At 43.1% G+C, this 18,497-nt stretch overlaps 1 protein-coding gene across 3 annotated transcripts in view; it reads right to left on the reverse strand.

Moving 5' to 3' along the window:
* Positions 1–18,497, reverse strand: part of hnf4a (hepatocyte nuclear factor 4, alpha) — an 83,016-nt gene that overhangs the window by 50,428 nt on the left and 14,091 nt on the right. The window contains exons 1-3 of one of the 3 annotated variants that reach the window (XM_038803213.1): positions 11,940–11,945; positions 3,219–3,221; positions 590–764 (exon numbers count right to left, since the gene is read on the reverse strand). In XM_038803213.1, coding sequence (XP_038659141.1) covers positions 590–738 — 149 coding nt within the window. In that variant the 5' untranslated portion in view covers positions 739–764; positions 3,219–3,221; positions 11,940–11,945. Of the gene's footprint in view, positions 1–589; positions 765–3,218; positions 3,222–8,364; positions 8,422–11,939; positions 11,946–18,497 lie in introns of those variants that run through there. The other 2 variants (XM_038803214.1, XM_038803212.1) reach the window with 2 other exon arrangements.

The following is an 18,497-nucleotide window of genomic DNA, read 5'->3' on the forward strand; positions in this document are numbered from 1 at the left end:
AAAAATGTCCCAGTCTTTTCTTTCGTATCCTACCTGCCTGGAGCCAACCCATACTTGCCAGGTAAAATTTCATATTTCAGTAAACTGTTTCTCATTACTGGTGACCTGGTCAGCCCTCTATATATAGTAACCAGATAACCATTTTGTGATCAATTAATGTTGAGTAATGAGTAACACTGAATATTATTATCTTGTAATAATTTAATTTGGCAGTGTGACATTCTCTTGAGTTTATTCATTTTAGTAATGCAGCCTAATCAAATAGCCTAAATGTTTGATTGAATATATTGCTTTCAAAATGTCATGTTAAGCTATATTTATTTTGAGCACTGTCTTCATGTGTGTGTGTCTGTGTTTGTGTGGGAATTATTAAGAAACCTTAACAAATAGCAACCTGCAATAATCGACAGCAGACAAAGTCCATCCTCGTGTTTTGTTAATCTTTAATTTTTCCATATTTTATAGTAAAGAACCATGGACAATATTGCAGTGTGTCTGTAGTAAACATTGACCAATGTGGTGCATACCCTCTATGCTGTATATAAAGAATAAATTCTACAACCTCCAGAAATAATTTGAGGAATTTTACCTGCAGGAATACATATGATTTTTTCGGACACTTCGTCTGAAGAAACCTTTGCAGCCATCGCAGCTGGAGGCACCGTAATGTTTTCCTGTCGCTCGATCACCACAGATTGCACAAAGAGCGCTTATCCCAATGTTGTTAGAGGCATTCATGTTAGCACCTTCACTCGGCGATGTATCTGAGAACAACAGCAATGGACACTTATGAGAGGAGCACACAAATGCAGTTAAAAATTAAATACTAAAAGATCGATGAATAAAATTCTAAGTTGGATCCTCTTCAACTTGAAAGGGAATAAGTGGTCTGTGCTATGGACACTTGGATCATCACCATCAACATCTATCGGTTCTGGCCAACAGGAAGAGTGTGAAGTGAAACAGGACAGTTTTTTTAAAAATCGTTCATTATGTAGAATGCAACCAAGTTTGAAGATCAATTTAGAATCCAAGACTTCAGAATGGAAACCCAAAACTGCAGTGCGAATGATATTGGGTTATAATATAGTAACTAGTTTACTTAGAATAACTTCAATATATATTGGTACTTGTAAAGAAAAAGCTTCACTTCTGTAGAATATATGAAACAAATTATAATTTAAGCTCATATCATAATGGAGTGGGGATCTATGAATGCATCCTAACTTTTTAGATATAAAAATGAATTGCCTTTCACAGTTCCTGCAGAATGAATGGGGAAAAGGTTCACTTGGAAAAACAAGAAAATGAGGAAATTATTTAAAATGGTAATCAAAGGTGCAAAGAGATATTGAGGAAATAGTTATAGCTGCAGTGGCTAAACATAACAGCGCTTTCAGCACTAGGATAGTAAGCACGCAGTCAGTAAAGACCATAAAAGATGGAACTAGAAACAAAACAAAATAAGCAGAGGTTGTTGATATTCTGAAAGATTACTAATAGAATCTTAGAATGGTTCGAACACCACCACATACAAGGTCCCCTCCAAGCCACAAGCCATCCTGACTTGGAGCTATATCGCCGTTCCTTCACTGTCGGCTGGGTCAAATTCCTGAAAATCCCTCCCTAATGCACTATGGGTGAACCTACAGTTCAGAAGTTGCAGCAGTTCAAGAAAGCAGCTCACCACCACCTTCTCAGGTAATTGGGGATGGGGAATAAATGCTGGCCTAGCCAGCGATGTCAACCTCCCTGTGGAACATTAAAAAGAGGCCATTTGGCTTGTGTTCTCTGCAGTAGCAACTCAGCTAATCCCACTTCCCTACCCTGGTCCTGTCGTCCTGCAATTTATAAAAGCAAATTATTGCGGATGCTGGAATCTGAAACGAAAGGGAAAATGCTGGAAAATCTCAGCAAGTCTGGCAGCATCTGTAGGGAGAGAAAAGACCAAACGTTTCAAGTTCGATGACAAAAGTCATCGGACTCGAAACGTTAGCTCTTTTCTCTCCCTACGAATGCTGCCAGACTTGCTGAGATTTTCCAGCATTTTCCCTTTCGTCCTGCAATTTATTTTCCCTTCAGGTGCTTATCCAGTCCCCTTCCGGAAGCCACGTTTGTACCTGCCTGCACCACACTCTTTGATGCTGCATCCCATACCCTAACCACTCACCTGTTGTTCTAAAGACCAATCATCTTTAATTGCTGTCCTCCGTTTCTCGAACTTCCCGCTAATGGGAACAGTTTCCATCCATCTCCTTTGTCTACAGACCCTCATGATTTTGAACACTTCTATCAAATCTCCCTGCTAACCTTCTCTTATTCCTGAAACTTTTCTTGTAAATCTTTTCTGCATTTTCTCTAAAGCCTTCATATCCTTCCTTGGGTGGAATTTCATGTTTGGACAGGGGTCTTGCTCAATGGCTGGAGAATTGGCAGGAGCCCATGTTGTCTCCAGGAAGGCTCGTCATATTAAGTGCGTAGGCCTTCCACAGAATGAAGAACTATAATTTCCGACCCTGCGCAAACAAAAAAATACAACTTATCTTCCTCTGATTTTTCAGGACAATCTTCTGCTGGAGGATCATGCAGATCTCAGTCAGTGCAGGAAACCTCAGAGGGAACGATGGAGAGAAGACTTGCAGACCAACCCCTTTTGTGGCACTAGCTGCCATATTCTGGTAAATAGAGAGATTAAACGTCCCAAAGCTTTTTGAAAAGCTGAGGGGAGAAGGTAGGGATAGAGTGGTAAGGGGATAGGCTGGGTAAGGATGTAGTGTGGGTAGGGTGGGTGAGGGGTAGGGTGGGTGAGGGGGTAGGGTGGCTAAGGTAAGGGGTTAGGGTGGTAGGTTGAAGATCAGCTCAGGTCTAGTTGAGGGGTGGAGGGAGATTGGGTGGTGGGGGGGGGGGGATAATGAGAGCTGGGGGAGAAGTCAAGTGGTGAAGCCTAGTCATGTTGTGTCGGGAAGAGACTCTGGAGGTTCAGGGGAGTCACGTGGTTGAGGCTAGTCAGATCAAGTCATTAGTTGTTGAGGATCGTAGAGAGAGTCATGTGTTGAGGTCAGAACGGGTCAGGGGGAATTGGCTGATTAATCAGATGGTTGGGGGAGTCAAGGAGTCAGCTAGGTGCCGGGTGGTTTGAGGGGGATGGCTGGTTGGGTCAGTGTGAGTGTTTTAATTGTCAGTTCTTCATAACTCAGGTGTTGGGCTAGGTTCTAAACCATCTAACATTTCCTGAGTAACAGTAGGTAAGCAAGTTGAATCCAGCCGAAGTCTCCAACTCTAATTTGGAGTTTGAGATCTATTTGGAGGGTCCTGACAGAGAAATTGTCCATCGAAAGTTCCATCCTCCCGGGCACTTCGCACAGTCATTGCGTTGGGACCTTGAGAGGTCCTGAAGCTTAGCTTGGGGGTAATGTTCAGTCTCTATTTGGAGACTTTACGATCTGCGCTAATAATTCATCTGAGGCCGAAGCAGTGTTATAAAAAGCTTCATCATAACTTTCTTGCTTTTGTAGTCTATCGATAAAGCTCAGGATCCCAGCTATCTTTTTCAAATAAATTTAGAGTGCCCAATTCATTTTTTCTAATTAAGGGGCAATTTAGCGTGACAAATCCACCCATCTGCACATCTTTAGATTGTGGAGGTGAAACCCACGGAAACACAGGGAGAATGTGCAAACTCCACACAGACGTGACCCAGAGCATGGATCGAACCTGGGACGTGGGCGCTGTGAGGCAGCAGTGCTAACCACTGCGCCACCGTGCTGCCACCTAGCTGTCTTTTTAATTATTTCCTCAATCTGCCCTTCAATGATTTGTGCATATAAAACCTCATGTCTTCCTGTTCCTGCACCCACTTTAGGATTGTATCCTTTGTTTTATATTGACTTCCCTGGTTCTTCCAATCAAAATGCAACACTTCAAAGGTCGTTCGAGCTGAAATGCTGGCCTGAATTTTCATCCACGAGCCGGGGTAACGGAAGTCAAGAGGATCCCTGGCTGTGTTCACCTGTCTCAGGAGAAAGGCGGGATCTTCTTTTCTGGAGGTGGGTGTGGGCCAGAGTCAGGCTAGTTGACCCAGGAAGAGGTGTGGAGGCAGCCACAGCGGTTGCTAGGGGCCAAGATGAACTGTTTAAAGGGCTCATCTCAGTGTTATGGGTCTTCATCCCAATTAAAATAAACACAAAAGACCTCCAGCCCTCACCCCACACACTCCATCACTCTCCATACACTCTCCATGTCACCTCATGCGCTCCACCTGCTGCGACTGACTGTCAAGAAATGGGAAAATTCCACCCTAGGTATCTATACTGCTGACAAAGAAATGCAGGCCACAGAGTTGTTTTGTTTTGGGAGTTAGGATTACAATTAATTTAAAAGCATTCAGTGCACCCTGGAATGCTGCCTAATCATGGAAATTGGTGGAGTTTAAGATAGTTCTAGGATTTAATTTATCTGTGTGTTTGTTGGGGGAGTGAATATTCTGCAAGGGGAAAGGTCATAATGAAAAGGTGTTGCTGTTTGCAGGCTGTAGGCAGCAAAAGTGTTGCTGTTAGTTAGCTCTGTGTAGTTGAGGCTCAGAAGTCCCAGGAGCTATTTGATAGTCCTGTGATGCAGCTGGGCTCAGGGGAATGCATGGGGAGTTGGAAAGGTGACAGGGGCTCACTGGCTCCATGTTGCGAAGCATTAGGGCTCAGAAGAAACTCTGGGAGCCATTTGTATTTTGGTGTTCCTGGTGAGTTTGGAACTTGGTGCAATTTTGGTGCCAGCCCAGTGAAGCTAACCAGCTATTAAAAGGTTGAAATGAGCCATTAAGTAGCAGCTAGAGTGTAAAAGTGGAAATCCAGGGGAATGGAGTCTCAAGAGACAAGATTAAAACTCAGGGAGGTGTACAATAATTCAGGCAGTGCCAGTTGGAGAGGCTTTGAGGAAATCAAGAGGCTTGATCTTTGAAAGTGAAAAGTTTGGAGTCACTCATGAGGGAAACAGAGTTTAAATGAGATTCTTGAGTGACAGTGTTTACCAACAGTTTGCCACTGTACAATAATATGTTAATTCACACGCACCTTATATTAACCGTGAATCTTAGAGTGTAAGATGTATATTATAAACTGTTCTATCATTTTGATCATGTATACCAAAGTTTATTTTTGTTTGTTTGAAACCATTGAATCTGATTGCTTTATTCTCTTAGCAAGTGTCTTGAATCTCAAACTTTGTCTACTTTAAACTAAATGTCATTGACCCCTAACTGGATCTTAGAAATAACTTGTGAGTCTGGTCTAGGATCATAACAAATGATAATAACTTTTTTTAACATAGTAGAAAGTTCTGAATAAGTTACTGTTTTGCAAGGTTTTTACACATTGCACTGTCACTGAGGGTTCATTAGTTCTATATAGTGTATAATTGGTTAATGGGCATTAAAGTGTCTTAGCTTGGCATTAGATGCATGAGAGACCATAGGAAGTGAATGGAAGAGCATATCTTGGCATGGAGAGATATGAGGGGCTGTAGGGTGTATTTGGAGGACATAGCTTGGCATTGGGGCATAAGAAGCAATGGGGGTGGGTGGAAGGGCAAAGCTTAGCATAGGGCAGCATGAGAGGCTAAGGGGAGTGGGTGGGGGCATAGCTTGGCTTGGGGGTATGGGGAGGGCCTTTTGAACTTCGATTTTAAAAGATCCCCTCATGTAAAGGGTTTATGACACTTCTTTTTAAAAAAAAATATAAATTTAGAGTACCCAATTCATGTTTTCCAATTATGGGGCAATTTAGAGCGGCCAAACCACCTACCCTACACATCTTTGGGTTGTGAGGGCAAAACCCACGTAAACACAGGGAGAATGTGCAAACTCCACATGGACAGTGACCCAGAATCGAACCTGGGACCTCGGCGCCGTGAGACAGCAGGCTATTCCACTGCGCCACCATGCTGCCCTGGGTTTATGACACTTCTAAGGGGCTGTGAACCATGACTCTTTAAAAACTTAACTCGACTCCATGTAACTTGAGGAGGAGTGAGAGATTCCTATCTCCACAATGGCGATGGCCAGGTCCGGAGTATCAGATGTTACTTTTGACAGATACCCAACCGCACCTATGAAAGGTACTACTAAAAATCAGACATACTGGGAATGGGGTCATGCATCCTGGAATCAGGAGCCGTGTATCATTTTAAAATGGTTCCCAACTCATCTGATTCGGTGAAAATCCAGGCCATTAAGCCTGATTTCTCTACAGAGATGCTGCCCCGACTTGCTGAGTTTTTCCAGAAATTTTTGTTTTTATTCCAGATTTCCAACATCCGCAGTAGTTTTGTGTCACAATTTTCCATGTTTTGTGTCATTGCAAAATGTGAAATTGCCCCATGCACGCCCAAGCCTAGATCATTAATAACAAGAAAAAGCAACAGGTCTAATACTGACCCCCTGGAGAGCCCTACTAAATACCTTCAGAAACTGTTCACTGTTACTCTCAATTTCGCTTCAATCAGCCAACTTCATAACCACTCTGTCACTTTTCCTGTTATTTCATGGGCTTCAACTTTTCTGGCTGGTCTGTGATGTGATGTGACACTTTATCAAACACCTTTTGGAAGTCCATACTCCTCATCAAGCATCTCTGTTACTTTATTAAAGGAATTAAGCTAGATAAACATGATTTGCCATGCTGGCTTTCTCTTGTCCAAGTGACTTTTATCTCAGATTATCGTCTCTGAATGTTTTTCTGCCACCCAAATTTAACTGACGGGCCTGTAATTGCTGGGTTTACCCTTATACCATTTTATTGAACAAGTACTATTTGTGCCTCTCCAGCACTCTGGAATCACCCTCTATCCAATGTGGAATGGCAGATTATGGCCAGTGACTCCACAATTTCTACCCTTACATCTCTCGGACTATATTCCATCTGGTCCTGGTGGTTTATCAACCTCATGTGCAAACAGTCTATCTGATACTTCCTCTTTGTAAATTTTTAACCCATCCTGTATCTCACCTGCCTCCACTCTCACTATGACTTTGACAGTATGTTCTACCTTGGTAATGACAGACTCAAGGCATTCATTTGGCACCTCAGCCATGCCTTCTAACTTCATACTTTCACCCATTTTCTGGTTCATAATCAGCTCCCAGTATTTACCAGGAATGATATGAGTTGCTCAAAGAGTAAAATCTAACAACTTTGCTACAAAAGAGAAAAAGTCAAGCTCAAAGTTGGCTCAAAAGTGACAAATAATTATGGATAAATTGTATTATGGCACTAATGGAGGCTAGGGAGGAGGTAATGAGGTCCTGACCACCATTATGAAGGAGTTAATTGATACGGGAGATTGAAACTAGGAAAATGAAGTATCCATATTCATCAAGGGGACAATTGTGAGCAACTACAAGCCAGTCTCACCACCATTCTGTATAAAATAATGGAATCAGCATTAAGCTTAAGGATGAGGGTGGATTCTCCGCTTCCTCAGCCGCATGTTTCTAGGTGGCGCATCATCGCTGGCAGCGGGATTCTCCGTCCCTGCCACTGGCCATTGTAACCACCTCACACCTTCCGGAAACCCACGGGCGGGAATCGGAATGGAGAATCCCGCCGGTGGAGAATCCACACCACTGTGTATAATAACCTAACAATAGCCATCATTGTTCAGCCCTGTGCATTTTGGGATATCTGAGCCACCTGCAGCCTGAAAGAGACTGGAATCTGGCTTCAACTGTGTGAGACAGGCGGAAATTTAAGATGACGATCAGTTTGCCTCAAAGTAAATAATACTTTGTTATCAGTTATGGAAAGCATGAAACATTCTGAAAACTAATGAAAGTGAGCAAACCAGCTCCGGACAAAAAAAGCAAAAATCTCTGTAAACCCAATTCTAATTAGGCGAGGTACAAACCCAACACCTGCCATAAGATTCTCATTCACTTATCTCTCAGGTTACTGCATTAAAAGGTTAACGTATTCAGTGACTTTCTTTCTGAGTCACTGCCTATTCATTGCAACTAATTACATACTTCAGTGAAAAGCATCCTTCCCTGCTACATTTCGAAGAATGAGAAGTTAGTTCATAATTGGTCCGCGAGAGAGGTTACCACTTCAACTGTCACAGTTTCTTGTTGGACAATTACTTGTTAAGGGAGAGAGTACTTGTTTCATACAGTGCTAATTTCAAAGACTTTTAAAAAAATCTGTTATGCTCCATTCTAAAATTATCCTGAACAAAACTGATCAGGAATAGAAAAATTAAAAAGGCATACTATCGCCTTACAAATTATGAAATTAAAATTTGTTAATAATGAAGGAAATATGAAACATTACAATCTAAATCTATAAAATGGGCAGAAAACAATTTAGCTAGACTTACTCAAATAACTGTTCCTTCGAATGTGAGGATTATTTAAGCCAAACTGATGCAGTAACAATTGAGGAATAATCTCAAAGTAACCTTTTCACAATTGCTTTGATATAAAATGTAGATTTGAATTCAAAATTTCTGCCAAATTTAACTCCTTTTGTTATTCTTGCCCTTTTCTGACTCTTCTTTCTCCCTGATGGGGAGTCCTCTTTTATCCATCAAAGTAATTGTTTATACCCAGAGGTTTACACTTGTGCTTTTTGGATTTTCCTTCCTCCACTCTCTGACCTATCGGCTTCAAACATGGACTTACTTGCAGTAATCCATTTTAATTGCAAACATAACCACGCAAGTAATAAACTCTTGGCAACGGCATATTTCTAAGTTCAAAGTAATTTTTTTTCCTAAGTAAGATGTGTGATGGCATTGCTGTAAGATGGAGCATTTACTCTGAGGACACAGTGCCATAGCCGATAATTCAATGGATAGATGTAATATGAAATCCTAGAATACAGATCCCACTACATTAGTCTGGCATGACTGTTTGAAAACCAGCTGTCCCTACCAGCAAAATAGCTTGATAGTAATGTGCCTCAGAAAGATCTCTTTGGTTATATCAACAACAGCTTTCTTTACATCATTTTTAAAGTGGAAAGATGCCTCAAGTTGCTTTACAGGCATAATCCAACAAAATTTGATACTTTGACAAAGAAGGGAAGAGATGCAAACGTGGCAATGACAGCTCAATCAGCCTAATGCGGGTGGTAGGGAAAATACAATAATCTGGGGCAAAATTGATTATCACTTGGGAAAAAATATGGGTGAATAAAATGACAGCCAGTCTGGATTCATTCAAGGCAATCATGTTTGACTAACTTTCCTGAGTTTGTTAATGAAATAATGAAAAGAGACGATGGTATATCTGGACTACCAAAAGGTGTTTGACAAAGCACCTCATCATAGATTTATTAGCTTAATGGAAGCCCAAGGGATTAAAGGGGCAATGGTAGTGTGGATATAAAATTGGTGAGAGGTGGAAAGCCAGCGACTAATGGTGAACAGTTGATTTTCAGAAACGGGAGAGGGTTTGTAGACTTCAGAGGTCATAGACAGACTTGTGAAATGGGCAGACGTATAGCCAATGAAATTGAACACAGAAAGATATGAAGTGATGCAGTTGGTAGGAGAGCCAATATTAGATTAATGGCACCATTCTAAAGGAGAAGCAGGAACAGAGAGACTTAGGAGTGCATACGCAAGTTGAGCAGGGTCCACCAGGACCAGATGGCTGTTAAAAGTATATGGGATTTTTGGCTTTAGAAACAGTGGCTTTGTGTTCTAAAATGAGGAAATTCAGCTAAACCTTGTAAGTCACTGGTTTGGATCTAGCTGAAATATTGTGTCCAATTCGGGATATCACACTTCTGGAAGGACATCATGAAGGGGAACATTGGGCATCTAGTAGAATCATACACAGGATGGGAGACTTCAGTTATATAGGGAGACAAAAAACTGATGTTCCCAGTAGAGCAGAGAAGATTATTCAGAAAACTTAGTCGAGATTTTCAAGATACGAAGGGTTTTGATGAACTAAATAAAGAGGACCTATTTCCAAAGGCAGAAGAGTTACCTCACACAGTCCAAAGATATATAGGTTAGGTGGATTGACCATGCTGAATTGCCCTGTAGGGTCACAAAGGTGTGTAGGCTAGATTGAGGGGTTATTGAGATAGGGTAGGGAAGTGGGCTTAGGTGAAGTGCTCATTCAGAAGGTTGGTGCAGATTCGATGAGCTGAATGGCCTCCTTCTGCACTGTAGGGATTCTATGATTCTAAGGATTAGTTTAGTGGTCACAGAGGAGAGAGAGTTCAATGAAAAGGTTTATTGTCGAAGTAAACTATGTACAAGCCCAATTCAAGTCCCAGCCGGGACTGCACACAACAGCATGCCTCCTGCCTGGGCTGGCTTTATGATCCAAGGCCAATATCCCACTGATGGATCTCCGCCCCTCAGCTGGAAAGCTCGTACTCCACAAGGCTCACAGAGAGATTAATAGGTTCATCATCATGGATCTTGTGGGGGTTATAATAGTTAGTAACCAGAGAGCACAGGTTTAAATTAATGGACAACAGACACAGAGGCACAATGTGAATTTCTTTATATGGCAAGTTGTTATGTTCTGGACTGCACTGACTGTAGGTGTGAATGAAGGAGTTCAATAATAACTTTCTAAAGGGAATTTGTCTCATACTTGGACAGGAAAATTAGCAGGGCTAGGGGGAAGGGAAGGTGGGACTAATTAGATAGCTCTTCCACACATCCAGGCTGGGCCAAGTTGACTCCTTCTCACTGTATCATTCTATGGTTCTAACTGTGATTCTATGACTGAGAGGGATAAAGATTGGTTAAGGATCTGGGTTTTAAGGAGGACCCTAAAGGTGAAGAAGGAAGCGGAGAGGTCAATGGATTAAGGAGTGAATTCAAAGGCGTGGGGGCTGGGCAATTGAAATATTGGAAGCCAATGTGCAGAGAGGGAGATGTATAAGAGGCAGAGTTTAAGGAACAGTTATTGGACTGGAGTAGGTCCTAAAGATAAGGAGGGTCAATGGCATGGAAGGATTTAAAATTAAGAGGCCAATTTTAAAATGGGGGTGTTGGAGAACTTGGAGCCAATGGAGGTCAGGCAGGATAGGGTTAATATATGAGAGAGTGGTGCAGGATATTACTGGGCAGCATAGTTTTGGATGCACTGAGGTTTGCAGATGCTGAGGGAAGGCAGGTCAGCTGGAAGATAATTGGAATAGTGGTCTCTAAAGGTGAAAAAGGCATGAATATGATATTTCTTCATCCAACACCAGCTAAACCAAGCTACAGCCTCTGACTTAAAGTGTCAATTTGGTGGCTAATTTTTATTGCGGACCCATGCTCACTAGGACCTAGTATGTAACATCCAAATTAGTTTAATATAAAATCCATTTGAAAGATCTTTTCACATATTCATCACTTTTGTGTGAAGAAGTATTTCCTGATTAGAAGAGTCTAAATACAACCTTTTCCAGTTTGAACTGGCGTCCCTATTTCTTGTGAAAGTAATATTCCAGATTAACTATTTCTACCTTTCACAATAATAAGGCCCCCTCTCAATTGTCTCCCGGTCATCTGAAGAACTCAAGTCTGCCCAGACCTTCCTCATAGCTCAACCTCCTGAAATTGGGGACATTGTCGCTCTTCTCTGCATTGCATCGAGTGTTTGAATTGCTCTGTTATTTCTTGGTGACCAGAACTGGCTGTAGCATTCAAGGTGAAATCTGATATCCAATGTACTGTTAGATCATTCCCTCTTCTGACAGTTTTGACTATGATGCCTTTAGCTTTGTGTTTTGTACTCGTTATATATGGGCCAGAATTCTCCGGTCATTGGGATTCACTTTTCTCGCTGGCAGCGCACACCCGCCAGAGGATTTTACGGCAGAATGGGGTGGATTCAATGGGGAATCCCATTGACAATGAGTGGGAGGATAGAATCCCTCCCCCAGAGAACAGCGCGCGGCCGAGAGACAGGTGGCTGAGGAACTGGAGAACACTACCCATGGTTAGACTTGAGTGCACAATGGTTTGCTTCTAGGTGACTCTACTTCATATTTAGCTATCAGAACACTGTTCATGCAAGTCATCTATTTTTCATCCTGCAGCAGCATTTTATTTTTTGTTGAAAATGGATGAAAAAACTCCAGCCAAAGTTTTGAAATGTAGTTTATGTTCCACCTTTGCAGCTGTCTTTCTTGGGCATTATTCATTCATGTGTGCTCTGCCCGAACACAGCTCCTTGGCTCATTATCTGCTGATGATTCATCCTGAGCTGTTTCCTTGGCAGTTATTTTTCCAGTGGTGGTTTACTAATGCCTTCCACTCTTGGTGACAGGGTGAGAAGGTAAGTCCCAAGTCCACCTTAACCAGAACCAGAATCCGTGCCATTGGTGTTATTCTGAATCACAGGCTAGAATTAGCCAGCTCCCTCTCTTGAGCATAAAAATGTCCAAATCTAGGCTAAGCTTGGTTAGGATAGAAGTTTGTTTGCGGGCCTGCATTCTCTGTCAGCGCGAACCTACGCTTTGCCGGAACCACACTCATGCTTGCAGATTTCCTGATGGCGTGGGGTGCCCACAATGGGAAGCCCCATTGGCAGGCTGCTGGGATGGAGAAGGCGCACTGCACCAGAAAATGGGTGCAGTGGGACGGAGAATCCAGCCTGGTGTTTTTTGTTGAAGCTGAAAGGCTGCCTCTGTATGTGGGAGTGAGAAAATAAAAGAGATCTGCACTGCAATACGTTAGACATTACTGACTGCACACTTTACAAAGATATTCCAAAGGGACACAGGAAAAGGTGCTGCACTATTCCTCCATCCACAGATATTCTGCATTCTTGAAGGTTGAAGTTGATTTTTAGCGAGGCAAGAATGGTGGGTGGGTTAGAGCGGTAGGGTTAACACCCAATGATTCTAATCAGGCATTGGCCAACACTGCCAAAGCACTCTTACATTAAACTGCCAATCACCTGAAAGAAGCTACAGCATTCCTGACATGGGAAATGGAAAAATGTTGCACTGGTGCAGGAGGAATGCCATTCTGAAGATGGAGCGAATCTGTGCAAAAGGTCACAGGTCACTGGCTTGCAGGTGCGTAGAGCCTACAGAAATGGTTGGTGACATCTTGCAATATGTACCAATCACTGGTTCTTGATCTTTCCTGCAATCCTACAAAACCATGTAAAGTAAGGCGTGCATGAAGATTCGTCACATATTTAAAACTCTTGGTGATGCACTGGAAGTTTGCTGGAGGATTTGCTTGAAGATGGAGAGGTAGGGATGTAAGCAGAAGGTCATGGAGCTGCCCTTGGGAAGCCTAACCTGCCCTCTATCCCTTCATAGGTTCTTGTCTTTCGACACATCAACCCATCGAATAAAAGCAGCTGATACAAAGGTCATGAAAGCCTTAGTGACAGCAGAAACAAATTCAAAAATTTACAAGGAACCCTGAAAAGGACTCTACCTTTTCGATCTGGAAATCTCCTTAAATGGCTTTCCTACTTAAAGGTCTCAGCCAAGTCCTCTTACTACCAAGCTTGCCAAGTCTTCTGGGATTTGGGGAGTGGAGCTCAGCATGTCAAGATAAGCAATAGCGAATTGGCAGCCTCTTTTACACACCTTTGCATTGAGCTGATTTGCTATTGCCCAAATTATGTAACCACTACCGCCCCCATGCCCCACAACCACACTGCTCCCTAGTTCAACCCTCTTGAATGCAGAATATCTGTGGATTAAGGAAAAGCACAACACCTTTTTCCGTGTCCATTTGGGATATCTTTACATTTAAACATAAACAAAAGCTGTGACTTGTGCAATCAGTACAATCTAACATATCTCAACACGGGTCTTTTCCTTTTGGGAAAATTGCGGCCATACAATATAAACTCAGTCAAGGTTATCATTAAATTGTTTTGAAACTGCACCCTCCACACCCTGCAACCCCTCATATCCCCCAACAGGTATGACTGGAAATTGATTATTTTATTAGTTGGGATATCTAAATACCACTGATATCTCCTCAGAAATCATGCACTCTCCACATGCTCAGACAGAGAGATCTGCCTTCTAATACAGTAAAGGCTAGAAAGCACATTTAGACCCAAGTCTAGGTTTTTGGGAAAAGATACTAGAAGACATTATGGCAATTATCAGGTATCATAATTTTAATAATGTTATTGTGAAATTTGTAATTGTACTATATTTTTATTTAGCTAAATCTGTACTTAGGACTGAGAAATTTCAATTACTGAAATTAGATTTTTTTTATAAAGAAGCATTTTAAGTGATTCAATTGATTTTTTTTCATCTTTGATCTGTACATTTCCCACCTTTTCATGTTGTAAGTTGTTATTGCTTCACGGTCACCTAATCAACAGTGAAAGCTAGGTGGGAAAGGCATCACGTGACGTAAGTAGTGTGGCGACTAGGGGATTTTCACAGTAACTTCATTGCGGTGTTAATTTAAGCCTACATGCGGCACTAATGAAGATTATAATTAAGTGCAAAATATACTCACAATTTTAGTACATGAAGAATACTTTTTTCCTTATATATACATGTTATAACCCACACGAGACCTAAGGGATCGAACGTATTAGTCTCCCCACGAGTCCAGTTGAGTATGAGCATCCCCGCTGAGGGGCAGGGTGCCCACCAGCGGAGCCATGGACACTGTGTATAAAAGCTCAGCCCAGATGGGAGCCGAGCAGAGAAGTGCTGACTGGGATCTGTGTACAACGTGTAAATAGTTTCTTGTTGAATAAACAAAGTTTATTTTAGCCATTCGTGTGGACTCCTCTGAGGACACAACAATAAATAATAAATATGTTACCTTATTTTCCCACAAGCCCATAGAAGAAGAGAATCTATAGAATCCCTACAGTGCAGAAGGAGCCCTTTCCGCCCATCGAGTCTGCACCGACCCTCTGAAAGAGCACCATACCCAGGGCCACACATGCACCCTATCCCCATACTCCCACCTAACCAGCACATCTTTTGGACTGCGGGAAGAAAACGGAGCACCTGGACGAAACCCACGCAGACTCGGGGAGAACGTGCAAACTCCAGTCACCCAAAGCTGGAATCGAACCTGGGTTTCTGGCGCTGTGAAGCAGCAGTGCTAACCACTGTAACACTGTGCCGAATTTCAGAATTAGTTCTTATAGTTGCTCGTTGCTATGGTTTCAATCACCATGCTGCAATTGAGAGTTTACATGCAGATCACTTACAGATATGGCAATTTGTGCTATTTTGTCTAGTATACCCTTTCAATTTTCATACCAATGAATTAAAGTAAGTTTTTCACTGCTCCCTATTGTAGAGTGTTCAAATAGAAGCAAAATATTGTGCATGCTGGAAATCTGAAATGGAAACAGCTAGTGCTGAAAACACCCAGCATGTCTGACAACATCTGTGGAAAGTGAAACAGAGTTAATGTCACATTTCTATCCTCATGCGGGTCTGAAAAATATGAATACTTCAGAACTGAGGGAGGATAGAAATCTGATGTGATGTACACTGTTGAAAAGGAAGAACAAAAATGAAGGCCTGGAACAGGGGCCGGGATTCTCACCTACCCGGCAGGGCGGGGGGTCCCGGCAGGACAGAATGGCGTGAACCACTCCGGCGTCGGGCCTCCCCAAAGGTGTGGAATTCTCTAGGCCCGCACTGGAGTGGCTGCCACTCTGCCGGCCAGCTGAACAGCCTTTGGCGCCCTGCCAGCCGGGGCCCGAAAGGCCTTCGCCGGCCGGCGGAAGTCTGCGCATGCGCCGGTGCGTCAGCGGCTGCTGACGTCATACCGGTGCATGCGCAGCGGAGGGGGGTCTCTTCCGCCCCCGCCATGGTGAAGGCCTTGGCGGGGCGGAAGAAAAAGAGTGCCTCCACGGCACAGGCCTGCCCGCCGATCGGTGGGCCCCGATCGCGGGCCAAGCCACCGTGGGGGCACCCCCAGGGCCAGATCGCCCCGCGCCCCTCCCAGGACCCGGCGCCTGCCCGGGCCGCCAATCCCGCCGGCACCAGACGTGCTTTGATTCCCGCCGGCGGGAACGGCCTGTCAGCGGCGGGACTTTGGCCCATTGCGGGCTGGAGAATCGCTGCGGGGGGCCCACCGACCGGCGTGGCGTGATTCCCACCCCCCGCCGATTCCCGGGGGGGTCGGAGAATTCCGCCCAAGGTAGGGGGAGAGGAAGAATAAATGGCAATAGAACGAAAGGCGAATGGAATGGTAATGGTTACAATAAACAGATAAAGCTTTTGTTTGGGGAGAATTTGGCAGAATAATGGACTGCTCCGTCCAAAAGCAAAAACATGGAAAACAAGATTCAGACTGGCACACGCCAAAAAAAACATCAAATCAAATGGGATGCAGGGCTCATGGTCTGAAATTATTGAATTCAACGTCGAATCCAGAAAGCTATAAGGTGCCTAATCGAAAGAGGAGGCACTGTTCCTTGAACTGGTGTTGGGTCCCACTGGAACATTGCAGCATGTGAACATGAGAGCAAGGTGCTGAGTTAAAATAGCAAGCAACCGGCGGCGTGGAGTCATGCTTGTGGACTGAGCAGACGTATCTGCTCAGCCTGTGCTTGGCCTCCCCTGTAAAGAGGAGACCACATTGCGAACAGAAAATATACCATACTAAATTGCGAGAAGTACAAACCAGCTTTGCCTCTTTTCTACAACCAATGCCATTATTTGTTCAAAGGATACATTCCTTTTTTTATTCTGTGGGGAAAGAGTTAAGTCATTCTGTTTGTATTACACTATGAACCCATAGACTCAAATAACGTACAGGGCAATGACACATAGCTTAAATACTATCCAAATAAATGGACACAAGTTTAAATACTGAAAATTACGCAAAACCTGTACATTAGTAGTTAAAAGAAAAAGACTAGCAATCGAGTAGGCTAGCCACGAGGTTCCAAAATTCTATGCCAAATTAAGTTTCTAATTTTATTAGAAATTCCCTGCTTCATTTTAGAAACAGGCCACCTGTACCATGTGAAAAGTGTAGCATGATCAAATCCTTATAAACGCAATTCAATATTGCCAAGAGAGTGTAAAATGGTGCCAAAACTGAAGAGTACTTGCCATACACTTTTCCATATGTTTCTATAAATACCTCCAAAAATGTTTTTAGAAGTTTTCAAAATTAATTAGTGCCATCCCACAAAGCGATAATATGAAAGCTTATTGAGGAGTAGACATCGCATCAGCTGCAGTCAATTAGCTTGGATAAAAGATCAGGTGGCACAGTGGTTAGCACTGCTGCCTCACCGCGCGAGGGACCCGGGTTCAATTCTGCCCTTGGGTGACTGCCTGTGTGGAATTTGCACATTCTCCCTGTGTCTGCTTAGGTTTACTCCGGGTGCTCTGGTTTCCTCCCACAGTCCAAAGATGTGCAGGTGAGGTGAATTGGCCATGTTGAATTGCCATCTATGTAAGGATTCTATGACCCCAAAAATCCACCGGATTTCTCCCTCAGTGGAAATGCTAGGTATTAGCTGGGACCCTGTGCTCCGATTTGAACATTGAATGGTGTGGGGGATGTTGCCCCTCATTATTTTCAAGGGTTGGTGTGTTATCCTTGCCTACTGGGTGTCCTAATGCCCGTGAGGGGGGGCCTTTACTTTGACTTTGAGATCAGGGAGCACTTTCAAAATAGAGCCCCGTTCTTTGTGGAGCTAAACTTGCCGACTCCATCAAGCCCCACCCCACGAGAGTGACGGTGCAAAACATTCCCCGTCCCCTGTTTTTTTCTGAGTGTCAGAAGACTTGGAGAGAAAACCTGACTGTGTTTCTGTGAGAAACATATCAGTTTTCAGTCAGAACCTGACACTTTGCCATTTTTTAGGAAAATTCCGCTCAATTAATATAATAAGATAATCAGACATGTAGAACCCACTATTAGGTAAGAAAGTAACTTCCCTTGTTCTGGTGCTGAAATTGAATTTGTACAGGTGTTATCGCTTTTAATCATGAAATTAACTTTGATTGGGGAAACAAAAGAGAGCCTGCAAACAAGGCATGAAAGCATCGATATCAATGGTGGCTCACTGGTAGCACTCCCACCTCCAAGTTACAAGTTTCTTGGTTTGTTGCACTCCAGAGCTCAAGCACGTATATCAAGGCTGACATTCCAGCTGAGCACTGTACTAATAATTGTTTGGTATATCAGAACTTGAGTGCTGTTGAGAAAAGACGTTTTGTCAAAGTTTTTTATCTTGCACACATCAAGACAACCCCAAAAATACCAATGTCAAAACGGGACGGGCAAACCATTGAAGTGACCGTTCACATCGGTGGGACAGGAAGATTCCGCTGGCGCGAAGAGCTTGAAAATTCAGCTGTTTGGTATGATCCATCCGTCTTTGGGACGTACGGCCGATACTAGCATCGCACTGGCACTGAAATTCATATATCATATTGCTCATTTGTGCGATAGGCAGAACATCTTTTTAGCTTGATGGCAACATTCTTGGTGAATACCACTTGTGATGCTATTGCATCACAGCAGCGTGAAATAGCTAGGCTCATCTGTTGCTCAAATTTTGA

This window comes from Scyliorhinus canicula, chromosome 7 (assembly GCF_902713615.1).
Source record: "Scyliorhinus canicula chromosome 7, sScyCan1.1, whole genome shotgun sequence".
NCBI classification, from domain to species: domain Eukaryota; kingdom Metazoa; phylum Chordata; class Chondrichthyes; order Carcharhiniformes; family Scyliorhinidae; genus Scyliorhinus; species Scyliorhinus canicula.